Genomic DNA, 27,069 nt, shown 5'->3' on the forward strand with positions numbered 1-27,069 from the left:
TTGAAAAGAATAATTGTTTTAGTATATACACACGAAGTGATCTCGACAAAATTAAAAGGAAGCCATTTAAAGGCAATTTCTGCTTCTGAAACTTTAGCGAAACGCGAGTTTACGCCCGCTATTTTGTTTTTCACATTATCCACTCGCTCGGAGGTGTACATTGTTGATTAGCCCGAGATAGCAAACCAATCAGATTGCTTGAAACGCCAAGATCACTGAGTGTGTATATACTAATTCATAATACTCAGCATTTGTGCCAAGTTTGGCCAAATCGGTGATTTGAGGTTTATCGCCCCTGCTCGGTTCTGCCCGGTTTTCTCGTGGACACGCTCATAAGAATCTCTTCCTCCCTCATTGCACCTGACTGACTGCATCAGTCAGATAGCGGAAGAAAAAAGCGCGGTATTCACGATCTTCGTTAACATTAGTTTTGTTTAGCACTGTAAATTATGCCTGTCTGTGCCACGCGGCTCACATCTACGGTATAAGGCTGTTTTCCTTGTCGCTACTCCAAAGCCCTCAGAGAGTCAGGCTGATGAAAATTTGCAGCAACTCCAGCGTTATATAACGTTCTGATATTAATGATTAACTCAGAATGATTCTTCCAGGGAGTAGTTTGGGGAAGTTTAGTTGTTTATCTATACGACCATATTTTTATGTATTAAAATTCATTTATTTCATGTAAGTAACTTTCTTGCTTTTACAAATCAAGATGACATTTGCTATTTTAAAAGTAGGTTTATATATGTTGCCTTACGTCTGCTCGTCAAGCAATGTCTCCATGATCTGTTGTGATATCAGAAGAACCTGCCACACGAGATTTCAAAGTAGAAAAAGGAAAAGTCAACAACTTCAAATTACAGCCTTAACGAATGCCAATAACAAGTAGCTTTATGTAGCCATGTTCGCACACGAAAATTCTCCAGAAAAAAAAATACATTAAAAGGCGTGTTACGATTAGCAGAAGACTATTCATGTACAAATGAGTTCATCACTGCATAACATGAAGTTTCTTGACAGCCCAAGTCGATTGTAGCATTCTTCGAGGGGAAATCATGAAAACAGTGATCAATCCTTAAGTGCAAGATTGACTGTTTTTTTTTTTAGGCGAATATCGACCAGTCTTCTTAAATTAGCTATTTATTACAAATTGACCCTCTTCTGAGCACATTTTAGCGTTTAGCTTCAAGATGCGATGGTCTAAAATTTCTCATTTTGTTATCCCAAGAAGGTACTTGAATCTACTTCAAAGGTTAGTCATCACTGTAGGTAGCTGACTCTAGAAAGCTACCTTGAGACTTCGTTACGCACTAATCCAAGTTATCCGCTTTGTCTTGGCAATGTCCTTGATGGCGAAATGATAATAACGTGGTACCAGTCAGACGCTGAACTAAATGATTTGGACGATGATCAAGAAACGACACAACTTGCTTTGGATCAGCTTGATCAAATGATGCAGTTGGATAACATTCGCGCAGCCATCGTTCGTGCAAGCACCAATTTTTTTAAGTCCCTTCGCCAGGAAATTCTTTTCCGAAATTTTTGTTTCCATTTTTCAGACGTCTGTCTCTGTCAGCCCTACGCTCATCCTAACGAACACAAATTCTACAAATTCGTTAAATTAGAACCTTGAATTAATGGCGACACTGGATTTATAGAAAGAACAAGACATATAGAAATAGGAATGAATACCTTTATCAGATTAAGGACCCACGAAATAGAACCATGCTTCAACAGTTTAACCATTTCGACTTCTTTAGGAACAGAAAACTAATTAGATCATTTTTCATAATTTTTCAGACATCATTTTACAATGTGAACCCTGAAGAACCAATATACTAAGAATTCTTTAGTGCTCAGTCATGCGCATGTTGTAACAGAAATAGCGCGGAGACAATTTTGGTTACAAGTATATTTAATTTCACCTGATCTGATCAATGATTGTCGTCATTACAAAGAAAATTGTGCAAAGTATCATCTTACAATGTGAATCTTTAAGAGCCGATATACAAAGAATTCTTTAGTGCTCAGTTATGCGCATGCTGTAACAGAAATACCGCAGAGGAGACAATTCTGGTTACAAGTATATTTAATTTCACCTGACCTGATCAATGATTATAGTCAATAAAATGAAAATTGAAATGACTTTGATTCTTTAGAAATAACTTCGGATTCACTAGACAAGGACCCGTGGCATGGCAATTTTTTTTTCCTTTAAAATGTTCTCCCTCTCTTTTCTTGTCTAAACTATCGAGATAGATATATGAGGAACGCACAATAAAATACCTTCCGTAACTAACGTTAGCTAAGTCTGAGTCCCGGCAAAGCGAAACTGATAATTGATTGCAGCAGTCATGATAGCCGATAAAAATGAAAACCCCATTAAAGGTTAAGGGAAAACTGAAAGTTTACATGTCAACACGAAGTACAAGAATTTTCTGATCGATCGAAGGTAAATAATCACAAATTTGTATCCCAGATATCATTACGATACCGCAGATCTTCCAGAAGGTCACGGAGTTGTGGAGCTTTTGGTCGAACATCCGGGTCTTGTTCAAAGCACAATTGTATCACTTCTCGAAGCTACAATAGGAAAAAATAATTAAAAAGAGGAGTGTATTTTGTTTCCTTACCCACAGACTGTCAAAGATGATGATAGACTCTCACCCTCAACGCTCTTAAGATAACTATAGATAGATGATAATTTAGAACATAAAAAATCAATGTTTAAGCTTCACGTACAGTGCCATTTTTTGCTGCTAGGGGTTTATCATACTAGAAATGCAGAATTTTTTTGGTATTCGGAAAAAATGTTAGGAGCTTTATGGTTACTTTAAGCTTAAATGCAGGCTATTTTTACCCTGTGGATCACGAAGGAAAATCCATGCAAATTTTTTGTGGTAATACACTTAAACATTAAGGGTGTGTTTTTAGTTGTCTTAGCGGCCAGACAATGGTCTGTAGTAAAAAAGAACTGTTCAGATATCATTAACTAGAAGTAAAATATCAGCCCGAAATAAATAATACCATGAATTTTTTGCAGCGAAAAGTTGGAATGTTCAACGTACCTCTGCCAGCCCTTCTTCCACGTCACAGCTCTTTATTAATTCATTCAACAAAAAAGCAAATTGAAGGATGTTTTTCCCTAAGATATCTTTTATTTCATGCTCACTTTGTGCAGATTCAGGAAAGTCTCGAGATATCAACTGGGCCGAACCATATCCTCCAAGAACAGCTGTTATCGGCGGCATCTGCGTGACAATTGTAGAACCTATGGATTAGCGTTCATTGATAATGCAGCATTCTAGTTGTTGAATGTTACGGTGGTGAAAGTTAATGGACCCTCTGCACACAACGAAAACAAACATACGCAATATACCATTAATAAAAAACTTGTAAATACAGGAAAGAACTGACTGAATTTGATATAATTTTGATCAAAGTTAGACTACACGGCTTAATGTAGTTCTATTTCAAGTGTTGGAAAGAGAAATTTCACCTAACTTCGTCAGGTAACCCTTGTAGTTGCTCAAGGTAAGATGACTGAAACAAACTACGGTCACTATGTACTCTCCATACAAAGGTTAAGTGAACATTATTCACCTAAATAGAGCCTGTAAAGATAATAGGTGGACTCTTGATGTCGTAACTCGTTTAATGTAATACCTTTTATCGCCCGTATTTTGACCCATAGAAGAACGTTTCATTGGCCGGTATGAATTCGTAGCTTGCGGTGCGCGCATCTGTGCTATGATAAATACTGATGTTTCGATAACTTACATCCAAACTTCATTAATATGAGTCGCAAATTTTACGAATCAGTTCAAAATATATCTTACCCTTAGTCCTCTTCCTATCAACACATGGGAAGTTGTTATTTTGTTATGAACAACACCATTTTGTTCCAAGTATTCAATGGCACAAATCAAATCAATGGCCATAACTAAGACAAGGTTCAGGTTTAGAGTGATTCGGTTGTCATTCAAAACCTCAGCCAACGTTTTACTTGACGTAAAGTCGTAGCACAGCAAACTGTAATCGAGATGAATAACATTAATAAGTATTAGGAACATAATTCCTGTACTAACTAAAGGAGCTCTTAGCCCTTAGACAGTGTCCTAATGATAGGATTTTATTTGAAATTTTGGGTCTATACCAACATTTCAGTTATAATTCGTAGAGAGTACTTTTTGGAACTTTAGAATTATTCAAATGTTTCCGCTTTGAAAAATTGGCGGGTCCAATTTCTTTCAGGTTTAAATTGTCCACATTTGAAATCGTACCAAAACAGAATGGAGTAGCCATTAATTAATTGAATTAACTGCAATAGCTAACGGACACTGGTAGGGGAAGGGACAGTCCTATTCTAAGGGAGTGGGGGAGTGACAAATTACCAGTTCATCTAGCTTACAAATAACTTTTCTTTAATCGAAGAAATTTTCCCTGCTTGTAATGTAACTTGCATTCTTCAGCTAAAATAAAAAAGAAATTGAAAATTCTGGAATCAGTAATCAATTATGTATTGTCATAATTAACTAAGTAAGAAATGATACGATAAAATAAAAAGCTTTTTAAAGCCTTAGTGACCCCCTTTGACTGCGAGAGACGATCATTTCAATTATGGGTTTTTCCTTCAAAAATTGTCAAACCTCAGAATAATGTTAAAAGCGGTGGCTATTATCAAACATACCCATTTATAGTTGTTAAAAGCTCGAAATGTCTCCTATTTTTCAGTCTATTTGTCCCTTATAGTATCTAAAAATAAACATAACACTGCCCTTTTTTTTTTTCGAAAAAACAGCGCTGGTCTTCATACTTCGAGAATTCCAGCAATATTTGATGATGTTTGGATGCCCTTCGCCATCACCATTGAGTTGCTTGACTATATCTGTCTCCTTCTTCCAAGCTTCCTCCTCGGCTTTTGAAAAATGCTTAATCAATCGCAAAGACGCGTCTTTTTTCTTTCCCGACCACACCACAGCAAAACCCTGAAAGGATTAATAAACCTAGAACTTCAGTTTTTCATGGTCACGTTTCTGGGTAAATAGCAGATACGTATTCTCTAACAATATTTTTGTGTAATAATACGTGTAAAAGTTCTTTTTACTATATATGGAGTCGAGTGGATTTCTCCTATGACAGATGAAAGGAGGCTCTTTGTCTCTTTAAATTTGGTTTGGGTCTGGGGGTTCAAGGTCATGAGATGATTGGATCGTACGAGCAATAGAAATCATAAAATCAACTAAAAAATAGATCTCCAATATCAATATAAATACACGTATTTCTCAAATAATTGTCGGTAATGATCACAATCTCCGAAAACCTTGGCTTTTTAATTGGAGTTGAGATGAAAATACAAGTATGATCAAAGACAGACATTTCTCATCAGCCATACCACCGAATGTGAGGTCTCATCCGAGAAGATACTTGGTGTTTCAATCAGGTTTAAATCAGTTTCAGGTCTTTCGCATTCTGGTATCTCTTCCACTGGACGAGTAGAAGCGTTTGGAACTGGAGAGAGGCTGAAGGTTGACAGAGTCGTTGTTTGCGACTCACTTGGGACGATCGTGTTTCCACAAGCTAATGAACCAAGTGAAGTGCCTCGTTGCCCTAAAGGAAGATTTTGTCTTGTGATAACTGACTCCTTTGCCTACTTATTCTATGCACAATAATATTGGGACTTAAATGTTAAACCTTTCTTATCGTAGTTACACTTTATATAAAAGATAAGTTTGATTATATTATTAAAACGGGAGATTGAACAGATTCTAGCTATTTAACTGCAGCAGTACGTACCTCATTATCTATTAAAAAATTTGCACCCATTTTCGTCATTTCGTTTGCAAAAAAACAATGTAACTCTTCCTTTCCTATAATTGATGACAATGACCAATCAGAAGACGAAAAGGCCAATCAATGTTTAATCAACCGTCCCTTGCTTTACCTTTGGAATGAGGACAACAACAACAACAACTTTAAGGGGCTGAAAATGGGGAAGCGGGTGACCAAGTGCTCAGTTAATATTTTAGCCCCGCGGACCCCTGGAGTGTCAACAAAAGAAAACCTACAGCCCAAGGGGATGTACACAGTGGCTGAAGAGAAGGGAGTTGGCCCTTTCTCAGGGCCACTGTGAACATTCTTGGGTAGAGAAGAGGGAGTTGGGACTCCTTTCTGACGGAAGGGAGTGGGCCTCCACTAATCTAGCTCCAGGGGGTACAAAGGAGGGAGTTGGCCTCCGAAATTCGAGTCTATGGGGGCAAGAGTGTGACGAGAGGAGCAGTTCATCCCCATTCCCGTGTTTATTTGACTAACTGAAACAGAACTTGTTAAGAAAGGTAACTGCAACTTCAAAGGATAACTGGGTAACCATGACCTAAAGTAGCTATTACTTTACTGGCAAAGTGATCTGCCATCAAATGTTTGTGTGAATAGTTAGCCGACATGCTAAACCTAACTAAACTAAACCTAAGTGAGGTACTTAAGCTTCTCTAAGATTTATATAGTTTGTTCAGACAATTAATATCGACGTCTTGGAATCTACATTGTTCATGGAAGCATTAATTGTTAAGTATAATTAAATTGAACGCAAACAGGCCTAGGTAAATGATTAGTGTCTGAAATAAGTAATGTTCCTTCAAAATGACACATCTTAACCACCTTAAATGTGGAATGTAGTTTCCTTAAAAAATAAAATGTCCATTAAGGTAATTTTAATTCAAGTGTACACAGAGAAAACGCAGAAGAGGTACTGATGCGTAGAGTTCCATTAGCGTACATAACAATCTAGGGGCAACACTGAGTTGCCCTAAGATTTTAAACCAAATTCTAGGAGGTGAGAAAAGCCTTTTGGCAAACTGTAACTATTATTATTGCATAAGAGTGAGCGAGAGCTTTTGGGTGGGAGGGAGGGGATAGAAAAAGCAAACTTTTGGTAAAGTGGACGCTGTTGCTTATTTCGTGTGAGAACAAAAGACCGTGGTTGAGTTAGCAAGCACGTATCGAGATGCCAAAGTTCGCTCTGATTGGATGGTTTCAGGATTCTCACGTGGGATCCCCCGAGGACAAAGGCTGGAATTCAGCAAAGCTCATAGCTCAAAATAGAAGCAAGGGTTGTTGATTAACTGAAATTTATTTCATATGTTCAATAAATTGTGATGAAACTGAATGGTGCAAGTATGTTTGATAGACAGCCGAATACCTTCACTAGTTTAAACATAGTACACTCGTATTAGCATAGTGAAAAAACATTGGATAAAATGACAATTACCTGGAGATCCTTGCTGTTGATATACACTTCTTTGAAAATAACTTCTCAACCTATCCTTCTGCTCGGTCACTTTTCTCTTTACCGAGGGAGTAGAAAATGTATACAGTATGGGGTTAATAGATGAGTTTACGGGGAGGACAAACACGGCAATCCACACGTAAGCTTGCCTTCCAGGATCATGAAATTTCCCGATAAGTGACAAGATTCCGATTACAATGACAGGCATCCAACAAAGGAAATCAGTCAGAATGATAAACATCATTCTCCTCGCCATTTGCGATTCTCTGTTCATTTTCGTTGACCTGATCTTCTTTGCGACCCTTCTGACAGAGAAGAACATGACTATATACGCAGTGAGGATATAAACAAATGAAGCAAAATTTAAAGCAATAAAGATCCCCACAGCATATTCCCACCCAGCTTGACGATCTGACGACAGTTGCAGAGGAAGACAAACTGCAGACTTTCCATAAAATCCTACGTGTCGTGTATCATCATAGAAATAATTCAACCCAAACATTGGAATGACAGATAACAGCGTTCCGAGGATCCATATGACCCCGACAGTAAGGTAAGCAACCGCACGATCCATTCGTCTCATTTTGAAGGGAAAAACAATACAGATTAGTCTATCAGTGGTGATGAGTGTTAACATGAGCACTGACACTTCACTTGATACCATAGACAGCACTCCAGTCAATGCACACGTTATTCCTGATCTCCACTTGATGTCATGTTTAAAGTACTCGCCTTGCCATTGTACGTCTTTCACAGCAATGATAAGCAGATAGATGCCCATTAAAAGATCTGAAGTCGCAAGGTTCGTTAAAAGAAATGAATGCATTTTGTTATCTTCCTTCACGACTGCTCGCATTAAAATGACGAAAAGATTTCCAACAAGAGCAGACAGCCCTAGAATCCAAATACACACTTGGACAGCTTTGTTTTTCATCAGATCAGAACAGCTAGAAAATTCATCTTTCGGTGAAATACATCGGACACCAGGGGCTGCTTTTTCGGCATAACAACACAGAATGAATTCGTCGAGGAGGCTGAAAAGACAATTTTGGAGTTGTTTTCTATACATTCCATACATCCATACAGTTTCCATACACAAACTGTTACTCATCATTGGAAATGATCACCAAGATGACCTTTGTCAATAATAAAATCAAAATGCATGTGCTTCGAATTTTAGCCATAGAGAGATGCGGCTTTTAAAGTCCCTATCATCACCCCCAGAGGTTTATATATATTTCGATTCTTTGCGTTATCAGGATTAATCTCCGAAAAAATGTTTTGCAATTGATTAAATATTTCCCGAGATATGCCGCCTCAAAGTTAATCTTTTGGCCACGCCCTTTTGACTTGGCCGGGAGAGAATTACTGGGCCGAGCCTACTACCTCCCCAACATTCAGTGACAGCAAAAACGAATGTTAACTTCTTCTATAAGAACATATGTCTACTGCTGTAAAATGATGTGAAAATGCCGACTCGTTGCGTGGTCGCTGGTTGCACAAATACACCAGATTCGTCTAAAGGCATATTCCTCCATATAATACCGTTATATGGCGATGATCGCCTTGAAGCTAGGTCAAGAAGAAAGCAGTAGATCGACTCTGTGAGGAGAAAGCGCGCCAAGTTTGAACCTTCAGCAACATCTGTGATATGCGCTCGTAATTTTTCGCCTGAAGACTACTGTCAGCGATTCGATTTTATAAAGACCCATCCTCAAATTGTAAAAGACCACATTGGGACGTCTGCTATTCCGCGTATATACGCCTGCGATGAAAATGAAACACGCGATATGTCTGATCGAAGTCGCCGAAAGGTAAGAAATTATATTAAAGTAGTGCCTGGTCTTTTTTGTCGATCGTGAGGTGAAGTTGTATTTTATTAATGGAAATTAGATCGTACGAGATGCAATAGAATCGCACAAGAACAGAGAAAGAGAAGAAATCGAAAAATGCGAAGTTGAAATTGAAGTGCCTCCTGACCCACCTGTTGATACAGGAACACCATCGATCATGGAGCGTAATCTTCGGAATTTTGTGTCGAATCCATAGATATGTTAATATTCTCTTTATAATGTGCTTTTAAATGGGTAAATATCTCAGAAAACAACAAGAAAGTCGTAAAAGTCTCAAGTACATGTAGCTTCGCGTAGTCAAGTGAATGTAGGCACATCGATCGAAAGACGTTCTGGCTGTGACGTCATAAGGGACTTTTAGTTACCAGTATTAACTTCGCCCGCCAAATAAAAAGGGCGTGGCCAAAGGACGAACTTTGAGGCGGCATATCTCGGGGAATATTTAATCAATCAAAAAAAATTTTTTTTTGGAGATTAATCCTGATAACGCAAAGAATGGAAATATATAGAAACCTCTGGGGGTGAATAGGGACTTTAACTATAACCGAACCCTTTTGAAAGTTAAGGTAAGGTTTATAGTCTGAAAGAAACCTAGCCTGCAATACTGAAAAAATTCAAGCTTCGTAACTCAGTTGTTAGTGGTGCCCAACTAGTAAACAGAAAGCACAGGTTTGAATTACGTTGAAGCCTGAATTTTTTTCAGACTTCATTTCCACGATTTCTTTAATTGCAGTTCATCTACGGGGATCGTTTCTTTACATGTATTTCATCCGCGAGTCAACATCTGATTCACTTTATTGAATTGAGTTTTTATTAATCCACGTAACAAGGACTCACATTTCGTGTAGACTGCGGAGTTCATTAAAGGCGTCAGGTGCAAAGTCTCTCAAACTGATGGAGTTGTTCTGTAAATCTCTAAAACAAAGATATATTTGTTTAAAATAATATTAAGATATGAATAGAAAATTCAAAAGGGAGAAACAATGAAGAAACCTAAACTACGAACAAAATTGCTAATATATTTAATAACCTGGAATTTGTCATGGTGATGTAGGAGCAGTTTTATTATCATCATATGTTTGCATTTTTGTACATAATTCAAATCAAAACATTAGGTCGCCATCGAAGTTCTAAGAGCAATTGTAATTCTTACAATTTTTCCAGAGAGGACAGCCCAGCAAATGTCTTGGAAGTCAATATTTTTATTTTGTTGTGGTGTAGAGAACTGAGACAAAAAATAATCTGGTAAGCAAATGATTTCAGTACAAACCGTTAGTGCTACGTATATAATGAAGTTTTATTTGTTGAATAGCATAACCCGAACAACTATATAGATACCAAATAAAATCATCTCCGACAAAATGGCATTTTTCACTTGGTGGATGCTCATTTTTGAAGTCATAAAAGCATTATTAATAGAAAATATGATAATGGTAACAATATTAGTAAATAATGATAAACAAACAAAACAACAGAAAACGAAATTTCATAAGCAAGAAAATCAACGAAAAACATATTTTGAAACGCAGACAAATTTTGAAACAAAAACAAATTTATAGAGCGGCTCATTTCACTTACAGTACTTTAAGTCTTGATAAGCCCAAGAAGGTATTATCAGGTAGCTCCTCCAGTAAATTATTTTGAAGATATCTGCCGAATAATTGGCAGATCAATATAGAGTTTTAAGAAAAAAATAAAACAATTGAAAAAAACCAAAACTCAGACCCAACAGAAATAAACAAATTAATAACCAGGTCACTATGATTACCGACTAAGGAGTTTTCGGGACAACTTACAAGTATTGTAGCTTGCGGGCACCCTTAAAAGCATCCCTATCAATAGCAGTTATCCGGTTTTCTCGGAGGCTCCTATGAAAAAAGGAAAATATTTAGATTCAAGGTGCACTATTGTTGGGCCGTGCAGTCGATAATATTTATTGCATGTTCTCCCCCTCCCCTTCATAAATAATGACTGGACGCTAAATTGTTGAAAATATATTCTTCAAAATACTGATGGCATTTCTAATTGAGAATGAGGGCGCCACAAATAAGCTAAAAGACCCTCCGAGTTTAAGCTTCGCTTAATCTACTAATTTTCTATGGCAATCCTGCCTTAGAGAAAGTCTGCTTACAAAGTTGTCAAAGCCATCAGGGAAGCCAGCGCTGTTGAAGATATTTCCTCCAACAAGTTTAGACTTAAGTCCCTAAATAAGCACAAACAAAGAGAAGACAAAAGGCAGAGGATCAGTACAAGTTTTGTTACGAGTATGTTTTTGGTCTCTTGTTTATTAGTTTTGTATTGTGTTTGATCATTTGTTTGTTCTTTATTTATCATACGTACAAAGTCTGAAGATTTGACGCATTATGGAAAATTCCACCTGATAAAGTCCTTATGAAATTTCCTTGAAGCTTCCTAGAAAAGAATTATATGATTATTCTTTTTAATGTTCTTTAAAAGCAAGAGCTAATTATGACGGCTTTCATTTCATACAGACTTTTCAGCTCTAGTTAGCAGGCTGTACAGTGAAATACAGCCCGGTAAACTGACCATTCATAATGCACGTACTGACTGAAAGATGACAAGATGAACGCACTTACAAAGAACGCAATGAAACAGCGTCTTCAAATGCACGTTTATTGATTTTGAAGAGGCGGTTTTCACTCAAGTCCCTGCAGAGAGGCCCAACAAAAGATACACGTTTTGACTTGGTTTGTCTTAACTCATCACTGTTTACAATACCTTAAACAATTCAACCCTTGTATTTTAAATTTCATATTATCTGAGGTAGATCCTCGTATGAAGAGCAGCCTTCAGAGCCTCCCATCATGTTTTTTCTTCAGTTGAAAAATAAACTAGATATCCCGGTCAAACGTATCTCTATTTTCATGTTCTTCATTTTTCATCAAAGAAGTGATAAAAAAGTGATCCTCCACCCCCTCTCCCATTCCCGGTTATCACCCGTATGTCAGCCAACATTAATTTAACTCGTTGTCATTTAAGGAATACATCAGTTTGTGCGACTCTAATTACCACTCTTTAGATTTATCAAGTAGAACTCATAAAAATAAATAATCAAGTCCCATTCCGAAATATCAGCATTTCCTTAGAGTGTACTTACAAGTAAGTCAACATCGAAAGGCCAGAGAACTGATTCGTGCGTAAAAACGAAATCTTATTTTTCTGGAACAACCTGCCGTGAAACAAATGACAGCTTAAAATCAAGTTATAAACAAACATTGCGACAAGGATGCAGTGACTACAAGGTAAAAATATGATAAGCTTCATCATTATAACACAAGTACCCTTACTAAGATATCAATGGGTATTTTTTAATGTTCCAGGATTAAAAGGGAAAAATGTTTACCTGCAATTTTCCTCCATAAGCGGAAAATAGATTTTCATACGTTAAGATAGCTTTAACATTTCTTTAATCTCTGATTTCTTAACTTCTATTTTAAGATGAAAGCACCAAACCGCTTGCGGAGCACTTCATATCTTACATGACAGCTGTATTAGATGGTATTTTTCCTGGTATGGCCTTCAACTCTCTTCCTTTTTTAGCTGTAATCACCATGTCATGACGCTTGGATGAAATGATACTACATTCACAGCTAGAGGGGCAACCTGGTGAGCGAAATTTAGGCTACTTTAGAGGAACAAGAAGCAGACTATCAATTCGAGGGTATAAAGTCTGCACGCAAAACACGTTCAATAAACTTTTCTGCCATTTTTAGTACAACCCCAATAACATTGAGAAGGATAAAGCGAGAAAATCTATCCGCAGCGAGCATCTCTCAGTAACGTCACGACTCAAAGTCGTGTCCAGGTTTGACTGAAACGAGAGGGCCTCGGGGCTCCACTGGTTCAAATCATTATCTTTTGACTCCACGTTACCTTCAAAGCTGACGCAGTTTGAATTCCCATGGAGGGCTATAGGAGGAAAACAAATTATCGTCAAGTACTATTCTTCTCTATTTACTTTCTTGACCTTAATTTTGCTACAAAGGGGGCAGACTAGAAGGAGGCGAACTTGAAATTGTTTCCTATTAAACCCGTCGAAGCGACAAATCAGTGAATTTAAATATATGAAAATCATATATGTGTAGTACGGTTTTACTAAAACCAGCTCCCAGTTGGCTTGTTAGCTCAGTTAGTGGAGCACTGCACCTGTCTCGCAAAGGTAACGGATTCAAATCCCATGCGAGCCTGAATTTTTTCAGGCCTTATTTTCACTACTACGTAAGTAGTGTTCATTAGTACGAGGATCACTTTCATACATTTCATGAAACCGCAGGGAACATATATGATTTTCATTTATTCAAATTCGCTGAAACATCATTGTAGTGTATCGCCCTTCCAGTCAAAGAGTGTTGGATTTTCTTGACCAGTACAACACAACTGTTTGTATGAATTCTAAAGATGATAAACAGTGCTAAATAATGCTATATAGTGCTATATATAGTGCTATATAATAGGCGATTTCAACCTTGACCTTCTTCCTTATGATCAGCATCCACCCTCTCAAGAATTTATGGATTATTTTGTTTTTTTTTTACACATGCTCCTCCCATTTTTAGCGAGGCCCCCTCACATTACTGCTTATTCTGCCACCCTTATCGATATCATTTTTTCAAATCAGGTTACTCGTAACTTTTACAACGCCATCATCCTTAACGATAGCTCGGACCACTTGCCTGTTTTTGCTGTTTTAAAACAAGAACACTTACCCTGTAAACTACGAAATGGAAAAATTTTACGTGATAAAAGGAATTCGGAAAGGTTTCAGACGATACTTTCGGAAATTAATTGGTGTTTGAAGTGATCAAGATCCTAACAGCTTACACAATGCTTTCTCCTCTGAATTCAGCAGACTCTTTTATCTTTTCATTTCCACTTACGCCAGTTAAGGGTAGAAAGGTGTATAACAGAGCCCTATGATTGACTAATCTCAATATGAAAGAAAAACAAGTTGTCTGAAAAAATTTTTAATTGTAAAATAAATAATCTCATCTAATTAGAATTGCAAAACGAAGTTATTATGGCGAGAATTTTGAGGAAACAAAGAATGACTTAAAGAAGACGTGGAAGCTCATTTATGAGATTAGTAACAAAATAGTTTGTCGGCAGCAGCTTCCAACGTCACTTAAAGTCGACAATCGAAGAATCTCTGAACCTTTTAGATCGCAGAAAGCTAATTTTAGGTTTTTTATAAATATTGTGGACAGAAGACATGTTATTTGGCACGTTTATCGATTATCCTATGATTTCCACAACATTCTTGCTTAGTCCTTTAGGAAAGTTCTAGTAGTTCCGGCTTGAGTACGTGACGTCTTCTTGTAGAAACTCGACTTGTTTACCGTAAATTCTGGAAAATTCTAGGATGTAATGTTACTAAAAATAGTCGTGTTGTAAATCTGTAGAATCTTCTAGAAAGATTGTAAGGAACTGTTTAAAAAGGTGCAGTAGGTTGTTGTGTTTTAGAGGAAAAAGAAGAAAAAGATAAAGGAAATAAAGGAGTTAGTGAAAACAATTCATTTCAAGGTTTATCACGAAACCATATTGGTCGGAATTTAGTTGACAAGATACCAGCAGCAGCCTTCTCTTTTAATTCTTTTTTCGGGGACAGAATTGCCGAAGAAGTCATTTTAAAACCCACTATTATCAAAGAAATAAGAGACCTTAATATTTTTTACTTCAGGAAAAGCTCTAGGCCATGATAATATCCCTATGCATCTGATCAAGAGCATGCTTTCGTTCATCTCTGCACCTCTCGTGTATGTCTATAACTTGTTGCTCACAACCGGTGTGTTTCCATATAAACTCCAGGTTGCAAAGTAATCTCAGTCTTTAAAGGTGAACATGAAAAGCTTTCTTGCCACAGACCCATGACTCTTTTACCTAACTTCATAAAATTTTTTGAAAGGATCATGTATAATTGCCTGACTGAGTTCGCCGAGCGAAATCTTTTATTCTATCAATATGGATTTCGGAAGAATCACTCCACATCAAAAAAAAAAAACATGCTTGTTTATCTTTTTGATGAAATAACCTCCGCTATTGATCAAAATCAAATAAAACGTGTATTGTATTGCATCGTTCTTCTCATCATCTCCATCTATCACAACAATCGCCAATTAGTCTGTCTCTCAATTTGCCAAACGGTCATGTATTGGTTTTTTGGGAGGGTCTTTTAATTTGCGCTTGAATTTCATACGACCCTTACCTTCTTCTGATGTGTAGTGCATCTTGAAACCGGAACTTGTAACTTTGTCGTTGCTTAGAAACTTAATTACCATAAAATTTGATGATGACTCAAGGAAGGCTGGAAATCGCAGGCCACAATATCTCCCCAGAAATTTTCTTGTTCTAGCCTCATATCCATCATAAATCTCAATGTAATCATTGTAACAAGTTGGGTGATCTTCTAATTGGAATTCCAAGAACCGTAGCTTTATTATATTTTCTGGAGGAACCTTTATAGTCCAGTGACAGAGAGTCAGAGGAGGATAATAACCAGGGAAGTGTGGAGAGAAAATAAACCCCGCTGAATTGGTGAAGTCTCCATTGCACTCTAAAGGACAACGAGATAAAAGATGTTGTGTTAACCATATAAAGCTATTGAAGGTGGTGGTGTTAACCTCAAAGGGACAGTCATAACGTTTCATAAATATGCCTTTGAAATGAAACACTGCGTAAAATAGGAAATAGCTATACTATGAGAAACTTTTTTAGTCAAACACGACAGATAAAAATTTTATATTAAATAGTAGGCACTAAGAATAGAGAAGAGAGAAAAAAACACGTACAGGAGAATAAGAAGAAAAGTACAGCATCATTTACCTTGCGTTGCCTTAAGTGGGACGGGATGACAGTATCCAGGCTGTACTTGCAAACCCCTTACACCAACAAAACCAGGGTGTCTACCCAAATCCGCTTCAAAAGAAACCTGCAAATGTAACCACTCGCTAACTGAATATCATAAAATATAAAGGCAAGTTATAGTATTTAATGAAAGATGGCAGCTGTAGGAAACAATTTAAGTACACGTAGTTACTTGACGCATATTGTTGAGACAGCTAAATATTTTGCCTCGGCGTCAACGTGATCATCAGAGAAATGTGACAATAGTTGCGACTTGAAATTTAAAACTTATCATTGGTTTGGACAATCAGTTATTGGCATTGAACAATATTTTGTGGCATTAAAAATGTTCTAGCCGCAGTAGTCACTACTGATTTCCCTTTTTTAAGTTTATCATTCTAAAATAAACTGAAAAAAAAAAGACAGGAGCCTCAATTCAGGACAATGATCAAGGACGACAACCGTATACATTATACCCTCAATTTTTACACCCCCAAAGAGATGATAAAAGAATTTTTATTTTCAGTCTGACATTCAGTACTATCCAATAATTTACTTCCATTGTAAGCTCTACGGGCATCAGTAATGATGTCGTGCTCTTACTCACTCTGTATTCAGTTATACTAGGCAGGGCTACTCTGCCATACTTCCATATGCCTTCTGTGTTGTTAGACTCGTTTGCTGCCCACATCAACCTTCTCGTATGGTTGGCAAGGTCCATTTGTTGAAAAAAACGAAGGAAGCGTAATCCAGAGCCTTGTATGATATACCTAAATAATACACAGATGCTATGTGCATTATAAGATCGTTTATAAAACGGACTTTCGAACACGGATACTCGTCGAGATGAAGATGTTCGGTTTGCTGATACAATGCTGCGGACACCTGTGGATTGAAATAGGATTTGTGGTTTCTTATTTTAGTGTAGACCGTCCTTAGCTTTGGTTGCCATGGGATATGAAGCTATCAGCCAAACTATCAACATAACAATGAAAAATGTCAGTAAAGGGTAGCCAATGAATATCGCTACCAGAGATACAAGTGTGAACGCGATATTTGTGTGAAATAATAACTTTCAAAAGTTACTCGTAGTTAGAGAGGTGCGGAATTCACATCCGGACCAAGTCCTGGTTTAGTCTTTATATACCATGATACGAACAGCTGTTAACAGAAAGGTTGTCAGAAAAAGCCCAAGGGCGCGCGACAAATCCGAAGGGCATTATGGGTAGTTTTCAGGTCACGTTTTCTTGACCTCGCTGTAAGGAACAGGCCTAGGAATAATGGATTTTGATGAATTTATGTTTTTTTTTTTGGAAAAGCTGAATTTTAGTTCCAAAATAACTTATAAAAAATAGAAAGAAGAGCAAATTGACCTTGATGAACAAAAGCGATGTAAACTCAACGAGAGCGAATTCGAAGTCGCCTAAAGAAGAAATGATAATAGTGTATATTTTTGTTATTGTTCCTCTCGCATTCACGCGCATGTTGGTATTTATACCTTGTTCATTAGCCCTTTTGTCCATATTTATTTGTTTCACCTATCAAAATTCATTGAATACCGGATACCCAGATCACCTTTCAAGATTGTTGCATGCACTTTGTCCTTTTTCCGATAGTCTATTTATGCACCGACCTTCACTGTCCGTGCACGTTGCAGGTCTTTGAATATTGACATGTCCAGTGAAACCATACGTAAACTGGGACCAAGGAACAATGGCATTCATCAAATCCTCACCACAGCCATGCGACATCCACGTTATCACGTAATAATCGAGAAAATGGTTGAATATGTTAACGTGGCTGATAATACCGATGAATTCACCGGCTTGTGAGTCTAATTTTGCCTGATCTTTTGTTAGTCCAACCACAAATTCACCTTTACCTGTTGAAAAAGAGTATAGGTACGGTTTGGTTTTACCGTTATCTATTATTTTTAAGTAAATGGCCTTATTTTCAATTTTCCTCACGATCGATTGTGCCTTTTGTCATTAGATTTTCGTGGGCTGGATGCTGGGCTTAGCCAGGGTTTTACCGGAGGTATTCAAGGTTGTTTTATTATTACGTTCATATTGACTGAGTGAGAGGAACGAACGGGAAAAGATTTGGCTGAAGGTCACGACGGACGAACCGAACGCAGTATTATATTTCACGGTCATTACCTGGAATGTTTTCCCCTGGGGAAAATCCTTTCCCTGAAAGCTGTCGTTGGTCAAAGTAGAAGTGCAATATTCCATTTGGGGACTTCCACGCCAGGCAGATATGATGCCACTTACCGTCGTTTGCTTTGACACTTGTCTTTGTCCTATAAAGTATGCAATGATGAAAATGGAAACTGTTATCTAGAGGCGTAATTCTCTACCTTATATTCTTGGATACCTAGTACTGCTTGTTCATGCATTTGTTGTCAACCTGAGATCAATAAAGTAAGCCTTAGTATACCATACTATTACAAGTAACTGTCATGAAGACCTAATGGACTTTACTCCTTGTTTCATCGGGCTTTTTCTACATTCTTCTATCTTTAGGTATGCATCGAAATTACCTACAGGAGGCTGCCACAGAAACCGCGTTTTGTTCTCAGTATCCTACCCATTCCCCTCGGCATCATAAGTGTAAGTTACAAAACGTTGTACAGTCAAACCAGATCCTTCGTGAAATTAAAACTCATTCGAGCATTCAAGTCTAAAATAAGCTCTCCTAGAGATTAGAATGGTCATTCCAACTTAGAGATCATCTCAGCTCGTGCGGGTTAATGCCAAAGCATTATAGTTGCCAGTATCATACATGACAAGTAGAAACACACACCAATTGATTGTAAGTCTCGGTCAGTAACCCAAATAGGAAATGGAGACTTACAATCGGTATTTCTTTCCCGAGTTACATAATGTCATTGTCTCTGTGATTTGGAGATCAAAAGCTCATTCCCATTCCAACCTTTTCCAGCTTAGTCGAGACAATTTTAAGACATTCTATTTCACTTATGTTTCTTTCCTTATTGTTTAGATTGTAGTTAACAAAGAAAGGCGAACTCCTCTTCAAGGAGACTGCAGATTCAAAAGGTACCGGAATCGATTGACCATTTGTAAAACTGTAGCCTTGGTCATCAAAGATGAAAGGTGGAAACGTACGATTTTGCCTCGCCGATGTAGACATAGAATCCTCTGTAGTCAATTAGTGCAATCGCAGTGACATATTTCCCTTTGTTTTCATAGCGTACTCTGTACCATAGTGGAGTGCCTGCGCTGTTGTTATCTGACGATTTCATCCAGAGACAGACGGTGAAAGCCAAGAGATCAGGCAAATCAGTTATGTTGACATAGCCACCATGGTTAGCGGTAAAGTTCAATTGATAATTGCTTTCTTTCTCAACGCCTACAAGTAAGTAAACGAGAAAATTGTCATCTTTAGGTAGAAAATATTTCTAAACAAGGAAAGTCATAAAGAAGGAGAAGGGTAAAAAAAAGAGAAAAAAGAAAGAAATATCCCAAGTTTGCATGCAGGTAGAACTCCACAAAAATTCTTATTTTTGTGAAAGTTTTTCATGGTTCATAGTATACACCACTCCTCTACCATATGCAACTTAAAAACGTGAATTAAAAATAAAAAAACTTTGTATTAACCTTGGTTAATATGGGTTAATCTTCCATCTACATTTCTCTTCGTTTGTTCCCATGGTGTAGTGCTCGTCTTGGAATTCACCCATCCACAAAAGCCTTGACGAAACTCCAAACAGCCGCCGTTAACTTGAAGTAATGAAAAACAAAACAACCTTTCAATCTATTGAAGTGACGTTAATTCAACGAAGAGGAAATATATTGAAAAGAAAATGGAGGCGTGGATAAATAGATATGCGGAAGAAGGAAGAAGTGAAAGCACTGAGGAAAGGAAAAAAAAGGGTTTCCAAAGAAGAGTGGAAAAATCATAACTAACTGAGCGATGGCTGGATGGTGGATTGATTGATAGATGGATGGGTGGAAGGATGGATGGATTGAGAGATGGAAAGAAATATGAAGGAATGATAGAATGTGTTCAATCAGTTGTAACTGTCTCTCAAGAGTATTGAAACTATTTTAGCCTCTTTACTCACAGGCACACTGGCTCCACTTTGAAAATTTGTCAACTGAAGAGCTTTGGCACCTCAATGTCTCTTTACCCATGCAGGAATTGCGTTGCTTGTTGTTGTGTGAAAAAGAGAATTCGCAGCAATATCCATCGATGGTACTTTGTACTGGACACAAAGCTCTTGTCGGTCCTAAGTAATACAGAGGTCGAAGGAATATCTACCTTAGTTTTGTTATCATCATCATCATCATTATCATTATCATTATCTTCATAAATCAAGACAGGAAATAAAACTTACTGTATAATTTGAAAACATCCCCTGGTGACAGCGTGCGTAAAAACACAGACAAATCCCTTAGTGAGCCATGCAGTAGTTCCCCTGTGTCTTTCTTTAGACCAATTTCATATGTTTTGTGATTGGTCAGCTTAAGATCGATATCCGCTCCTGTATACGTGGAAGTTATTTCTCCCGAATTTTGTCCATCAATGTAAAGTTTTCCTTTGAGGTCTTGGCGGTTCCAAATAAATATCAAGTGCATCCATTCATTTTTGCGAATATTTCTTTGAGAAAATGAAAATAGGAAATTTATTGATCATTGCATATGCAACCTTTTTTAACTGTCTATCATTTTAATTTATTCGATTCATTTTGAAATTGATCCCTGACATATCGCTTAATCTGATTGCATCTCAGTCAAACAATATGTGATTTTGACTTCCTATCTACACGTCCTTTCAAAATCGTAAATCTTGAATCTGAAGGCAGGTTGATTCCTTGTGCATCCTGAGGCGCTTATCAGCCAACTCAGGATTAGTATCTGTAGTTTAAAAGAGCTGTATTGACATTTTCCGCTAAGTGACAATAAAAAACAAGCGAGGCTTGAATTTAAAAGCAAGAATTAAAAGCATTCAGTGCGATTTCCAATTCCGGTACTCAAATTAAAATAGTGACAGAAGAATGTGAGAGAAAAACTCTTCCTTTCAATTGACAGGCTTTGAAAATCCTTTGCACGTCGCTTTTGGGGTCCTTGAAGAACATAGAAACGGAACACCCAAAAAAGGCCAAAACAATTTAGCAGTTTAATAAACAAGTACATTGAAGGTAAGAAAGAAAGGAACAAATAGACAGCTTAAAAAACCAAAAGATATACAAACCCGGAACTAGACATAAGTAACAGGTCTTGTACATCTCCCCCTCGTCGCAATGTAACATGCACCCGGCTGTCATATACATACAGTCTGAATTGAAAGGGTGCAGACCAGTCAGATAAAATGTGTTGCAAGGAGTAAATGTCTTGAAGATGAAAACGGACCGATATACTGAAGTTGCTTTTACGTATGTTAATTGCTGGAATATCGGCATAACCAGCTTGGCCGTCGAGGTGAAGAGATGTTATTTCATTTTCAGTTTTGTAAACAGCCGTACCTTGTAGCCTACGAAGGAAAGCATTAGTCAAATCAAGCTTACACCTCTCCCTGTTAGGATGGCAGTTGGCTGAAAATATGTTTGTAAATTTACAAAACACTCTTACAGATCCTGTCATTTAAAAAAACTTGATAATTTTAAATTATTTTCTATCCCTTTTAACTTACACCATTTAGAATAGTGGCATTTTGACGTGTTATAAATTATGATAACTAAGTGTTCCATCAACGTGGTAATACAGAACCAGTGCACTGGACTCACAGATTATGCATTTTCACAAGTAGGATGCGTGACTTTCTCACCCAAGGTAAGAAGTGTAGATATGTGTTATTTACGGTTACCTCAATCGCAATCAATTTTTTACTTTAAATTGAATCCCCCTACAAAACTAAGTAGACAATAGTTCTTTGCACGCATGATACCTTACGTCCTTATCAGTGCCATCTAGTTTCCAAAAATAACCAGAGTTCAATGGATTTTCACCGTAGTCATTGCTTTCCTCTGCGACAGAAAAAATATTTTTATGAATAAGATTTAAATTGATAATTATTTGAGTAAAAACCAATTTCTTCCCACTAATTTTAATGTTTTCTTTTTTAACTTCAGTAAAAGAAACTAATAATCATAATACAAGGCTTTCCTCTAGAATGACTTATACTCTGCCAAAGATGTCATGTATTCGGTTTTATTTCGAAAAGCACATGGAATGAATAATGCGCACACGTGCGCATGCTTACAAGAGCCAACCGCATACACTACAAAAGACAAGAACAAACTATGGTATTTTTAATATTATATATCAAGGCACTAAGGTTTGGAATGCAATCAGTGATGACATTAAGCTTCTATCACTTAAACAATTTAATAAAAAGTTAAAATCAGGTATTCTTGCAACTTACTAACTGACTTAATTATACCATGCATTTTCTTTCTTCCGTTAGTTAATCTGCCTATACATACTGTATTTTCTTTCTTATTTTCGCTAATTTGTATTTTTAGCTTGTAACTAGTTTTTTGTTTGTGTGTTTCTGTATTTATTGTATGTGTTACTTTAAAAAGTCTTAAGTACCTGACACCGTTAGTCATTACAGTATTTAAAATCCTAAGGATTGCTGCTCAATTTTAGCCTGGTGGTTATTTTGGGCAGCCATGCACTTTATTTCATTTGTTTTATTACTTTTTTGTAATGTAAATTTAATTTAATTCAGGGTGCAAATAAAGTTGTTGTTGTAGAACAGCACCGTAATTCCTCGCGTTACATACCATTGCAGCCATTACTTCTTCATGGCTGATTGCGCAGCTTAAAACCGGTAAACTTTTAAGTCAGGGGAAAACGGGAGTTCTTTGAATAAATTACACTTTTTTATTTCATTTTGGATAAATTAAAGATAAAATCATGGCAAAGCTGACATTATAAACCATTTGAAATGGTTATAAAAATATCAAGACAATAGGCATCTTAGAAACGTCACCACCAGCAATGTAGTAGCGTAGTTCACCAAAGCCTATCCATAGAAATAACATATGACGCACAGTTGAAGTGCAACGAAACTTCAAGAAAAGAAATCCCTCAAACAAATCTTTATAATAACTCAAGAATACCGAAACAAATTATAAAGGCTACTGCGTCCTAAGATGTAGTCTGTCGTAATGAGCAACAAACCTTTCCAGGGTATAATTTCACAACTGTCAGTCTGAAATACAACATCATCTAAAGCAATTGTCGCCATTTTTAAAGACTTCCCTCCATGGAATAAAATCTGTTAAGCCAAAAGAAATGACCGTTAGGACCTCTACTAGAAGTAACCTGGACTGAATTTGAATCTGCTTTACTTACTTGATAGGAAACTGAAAATGAAATGATGGGTAAACGAGCAAAGGTCCAGATTCCAGCTTTAGTAGAGGTCAACAATGTCCTATTTCTCTTCTTAGAGATTACAGTCACTTGAAGAGAAGCAGGTGTTCCTCGACTAATGTAATACCAAAACTGCAAACACTTCCAACCCGCCCTGGCGGAGATACGTGGGCTTGTTAAACTTCCGTAACATCCTGCCCCTTCGTCGGCCAGACTTGAACAGCCCTTGACATAAGTAAAACTTCCTTTAAAGAATAGGACCAAAATATTGGACTCATTTCTTTGAGCAAATATTATGCATCAATATCATTTATAACTATTGACCTACCACCAGTGCCTTGCCAGTCCCTTAACGAGAATCTCAAAGGGAAAAACTTGCTTATAAGCCATGTTCCGCTGGGCGTCCAATTACAATGATCTTGCTCAAATAGGCATCCAGGGTTTTCTTTAAAAGTAAAAGAAAAGAGAGAGAGAGGAATACGTTGTGTAGCCTTAAATCTTATAAATTGTAAGAACTGTTCCATTTTGACGAACAAAAATTAACGATAATATGAAATGTTTTTTGCATACTTGATCTAGGAGATGTTGTACGGTACATGTGAAGCGCAACTTAAAAACCGAAACCTTACACCCAGTAAGCATCCTGTTTGTAAGTAAGTCGTTAGATTTATCTTGGATAATTTTATAGAATACATAAAATAAGTACTCGCGTTGTAAATCATTAAATGTCTTGGTGTGATAACAGTTTATCAGGTTAAGGAACATAGGGTGAAATAGAAGGCTGACCATTTCCATATACGGTTTGACAATTTTCTCCTTCCAGGATGAGAAGATCATCCAATGCTATGTCTCCATAAACACCATTTCCACGGACACCCTCTATTACAATCTACAGAAGAGATAATTGTGACAGCAATTTTCAGGATTTTAATAGTTAAAATTCTTCGCCATCGATTGTTAAACCCATCGTTGCTAAAGTTGATATATAGTAGAGCTAGCTTAATAATGTGAGTTTGTATTCCAAGGAAAAAGTTAGACCATCCCTGTTTATTATAACTAATGACGGAAGTTCCCTTTGAAACATGAACAGTAGTAGCGAAACTCAGACCTTAAAGCTGTTAAAAATGTCTTTGTATCCAACTTGACCAAAAAGCCAATCAGGACCTTGCTGGCCAGTTAGACTCCACATTATCATCCTTGAGTCATTCCTTAGGATCAATACATTTAAGCTGCCAACATCTTTTCCTTTCATGTGATACCAAAACTGCACACATGCTGTTATTCCAGCGGCAATAGCATGACTAGTCAGGACAGCAGTGTCACCAGTATCATAGTCTGATGCCTCCAGATATATGTACCTTCCTATTAAAAAAAAATGAAATTCAAATAAAATAATTATAAAGTAACTGCAAAGGTGATTACAGCTAAATTTCTTCTCAGCAGTCCCCACCTTCAGGTCGATATGTGCTATGATCATAGTCCGGTCCAGTATTCTTCGTGGGTGTTGAACCTGAGCCAATACTCCATCGAACTTTAGAATCTTCTGTCAATCCACAGAGGCCATCCTGGAAGTCGCACTTAGCTAAATAGGACATTATAGATACATTATAGATAGATCTACGATTATAGATATAAGACATTGTACAACAACAAATAAAAAAGATGTGGAAACAGGGAAATTTTCGAGGGCTAAAAGGATTAAACTTTGTACCAGTGGTTGCTTTCAAGGTGGGCTGTCTGGCCTAGCACGATTGGAAGGGAAATTCAGAATACAGCGAGGAGTCGCTTTGGTCTTAACACTTAATACTTAGGTAAAGACTACACCGCTGTCAAGATCAGCAGAGTAGGAGTTGAACATATAGAATATCGAGCTTTGCTTTGACCCCTTCTTAACTGGAAATATATCACAGAATTCAAATCTTATGTATTTGTTTATTTGTTTGTTCTTTGGCGACAGCATGGCATTGCTGGTAGACTTAAACAAGTGCAATTTATTCTTAATCGTGAGCAGGTGTAGCAATGACTTACAACAGTCAGTTGTATTTCAAACAGTTTCTTAAGAGAAACTCTCCCTCACGCACGTAAGAAAACTGCCTTGTACAATGTAATTGGTTGTTGGCATCCCTCCGCGAAAACCCTGGCATCTTACCTCTGTTCCCACTACATGCGTGCGGAGATGTGTGGTGAGTATAGTTAGGTTTTGCACACCCTAAATCAAGGAGTGAGCAGTTTGAATAACCTGAAATTCGAAAACAGAAAAGGAGCGTAGGTGATACTTAAGTTTTCATATTCATTTTCCACTGGAAATTACTAAGTATGTCAAAGTATTTGTAATTAATTTGTCTCAAATAAATAATGATAGTCACCCAACTTTACGGCACAGGGTGAAAAGACAAATCAGCATCGTCCACCATTCTTTAAGCAAACCTGAATACGCATTAAAGGAAACACTTACCACATATAGATGGTTCATCAGTACCATCCTCACAGTTTCTTTCAAAATTACATGTCAAAGACCATGGAAGGCATTCACCACCGGCGCACGAAAAACTATTTTTGGGACAGTTTCTTCCTTCTTCAAAATAAATTTATATCAACAGGAAGAAAACAATAACAAGCCCTTTAGCTATTTCTTTGGTAAATCAATGGAAAAAGTTCACAGCCTGCGCATGTCTGTAGTAGTCGTAGTAAAACTTTATTAAAAGTGTCAAGAGCCGTCTAGCTAGGGAAAAATCCCTTACTAATTTGGGGACACTAAAAAAGGAAAAAATCTAGGAGTTATTTACAGTAAAAAATGCCAAGAGACCGGGTGCAAAACAAAGAGAAGAGAAGAGGAAAAACGTTTTACAGTACAAACGAATCGTGACTTAAATGGTACGCAAAGTCGTTACTATATAATTCATGGCATAAACCTAGAAAGAGTTTATTATATTATTCATTTCTAGAAAGAGTTGATTGTGGATCAGGCACGAAGTGAGTTAAAACTTGTTTACCTTAAAAACAAAAGCCACAAAAACATGACATTTTAAAAGCAGCCTTTGCCTACCACATCTGGATTCATCAGAGTTGTCTTCGCAGTCCCGCTTGGAATCACATAATTCATTTTCATCAAGACATTCTCCAGTTGGACAAATAAACTGAGTAGTAAGGCAATTACAATTCTTTTCATCTGAGTTGTCCACGCATGCAGTATCACCATCGCAAACCAATGCTTTGTGAACACATTGTCCATTGTCACACTGAAAGTTATCAGCTGTGCAAGTAAAGTCTGCAGACGAGCACAATACAAACAAGGAACGATCATTTGCATCAAACAATTCAAAACTCCCTATTAGAAATAGCATCAACTCACGTTTCTAATTACAAATAACGTCTTAATTTAAAGTTGGTTCAGTTTTCAAACGAAACTAAATGATTCTTTTCAAATGTAAAACCATTAAAGTGCTACTGCGACGAAATTTTTGCATTTTATTTTCCCAATTTTCTGGTGTTAACTTCACATTTAGACCCTAAACTATAAGAATAAGCATAAGTTTCTCAAATTTGACAACGTTATTCCTTAAAAACAGCGCCGCGAAGACATTAAAAATTCTTCCACCATTGCTCGAGCAACACACTGAAGAGCCCGCGAAAATAACTACAGCAGTTTTAGTTGTGACGTCATCGTCTCACTTCGACAACGTCGCGAAGGCATGCCTTTACAAGAAATACGCAAAAGAAAGCTGGA

At 37.1% G+C, this 27,069-nt stretch overlaps 1 protein-coding gene across 1 annotated transcript in view; it reads right to left on the bottom strand.

Moving 5' to 3' along the window:
* Positions 1 to 651: 651 nt before the first annotated feature.
* Positions 652 to 27,069, bottom strand: part of LOC111335718 (uncharacterized) — a 35,256-nt gene continuing 8,838 nt past the window's right edge. Inside the window, exons 15-51 of the mRNA XM_088730722.1 lie at positions 26,389 to 26,610; positions 25,798 to 25,917; positions 25,492 to 25,581; positions 24,793 to 24,924; positions 24,451 to 24,704; positions 24,129 to 24,231; positions 23,671 to 23,787; positions 23,325 to 23,587; positions 23,151 to 23,247; positions 21,910 to 21,988; positions 21,217 to 21,495; positions 20,360 to 20,622; positions 20,087 to 20,251; positions 19,620 to 19,742; positions 19,128 to 19,371; positions 18,159 to 18,301; positions 17,633 to 17,881; positions 16,607 to 16,884; positions 15,979 to 16,084; positions 15,362 to 15,709; positions 13,033 to 13,068; positions 12,639 to 12,762; positions 12,257 to 12,328; positions 11,736 to 11,807; positions 11,479 to 11,550; positions 11,270 to 11,341; positions 10,935 to 11,006; positions 10,717 to 10,788; positions 10,292 to 10,363; positions 9,976 to 10,053; positions 7,268 to 8,319; positions 5,396 to 5,610; positions 4,817 to 4,988; positions 4,412 to 4,472; positions 3,840 to 4,032; positions 3,069 to 3,251; positions 652 to 2,583 (exon numbers count right to left, since the gene is read on the bottom strand). Of these exons, the coding sequence (XP_088586848.1) occupies positions 2,461 to 2,583; positions 3,069 to 3,251; positions 3,840 to 4,032; positions 4,412 to 4,472; positions 4,817 to 4,988; positions 5,396 to 5,610; positions 7,268 to 8,319; positions 9,976 to 10,053; positions 10,292 to 10,363; positions 10,717 to 10,788; positions 10,935 to 11,006; positions 11,270 to 11,341; positions 11,479 to 11,550; positions 11,736 to 11,807; positions 12,257 to 12,328; positions 12,639 to 12,762; positions 13,033 to 13,068; positions 15,362 to 15,709; positions 15,979 to 16,084; positions 16,607 to 16,884; positions 17,633 to 17,881; positions 18,159 to 18,301; positions 19,128 to 19,371; positions 19,620 to 19,742; positions 20,087 to 20,251; positions 20,360 to 20,622; positions 21,217 to 21,495; positions 21,910 to 21,988; positions 23,151 to 23,247; positions 23,325 to 23,587; positions 23,671 to 23,787; positions 24,129 to 24,231; positions 24,451 to 24,704; positions 24,793 to 24,924; positions 25,492 to 25,581; positions 25,798 to 25,917; positions 26,389 to 26,610 (6,416 nt within the window). The 3' untranslated portion in view covers positions 652 to 2,460. The remainder of the gene's footprint in view (positions 2,584 to 3,068; positions 3,252 to 3,839; positions 4,033 to 4,411; positions 4,473 to 4,816; positions 4,989 to 5,395; positions 5,611 to 7,267; positions 8,320 to 9,975; positions 10,054 to 10,291; positions 10,364 to 10,716; positions 10,789 to 10,934; positions 11,007 to 11,269; positions 11,342 to 11,478; positions 11,551 to 11,735; positions 11,808 to 12,256; positions 12,329 to 12,638; positions 12,763 to 13,032; positions 13,069 to 15,361; positions 15,710 to 15,978; positions 16,085 to 16,606; positions 16,885 to 17,632; positions 17,882 to 18,158; positions 18,302 to 19,127; positions 19,372 to 19,619; positions 19,743 to 20,086; positions 20,252 to 20,359; positions 20,623 to 21,216; positions 21,496 to 21,909; positions 21,989 to 23,150; positions 23,248 to 23,324; positions 23,588 to 23,670; positions 23,788 to 24,128; positions 24,232 to 24,450; positions 24,705 to 24,792; positions 24,925 to 25,491; positions 25,582 to 25,797; positions 25,918 to 26,388; positions 26,611 to 27,069) is intronic.

This window comes from Stylophora pistillata, chromosome 8 (genome assembly GCF_964205215.1).
Source record: "Stylophora pistillata chromosome 8, jaStyPist1.2, whole genome shotgun sequence".
In the NCBI taxonomy this organism is placed as follows: domain Eukaryota; kingdom Metazoa; phylum Cnidaria; class Anthozoa; order Scleractinia; family Pocilloporidae; genus Stylophora; species Stylophora pistillata.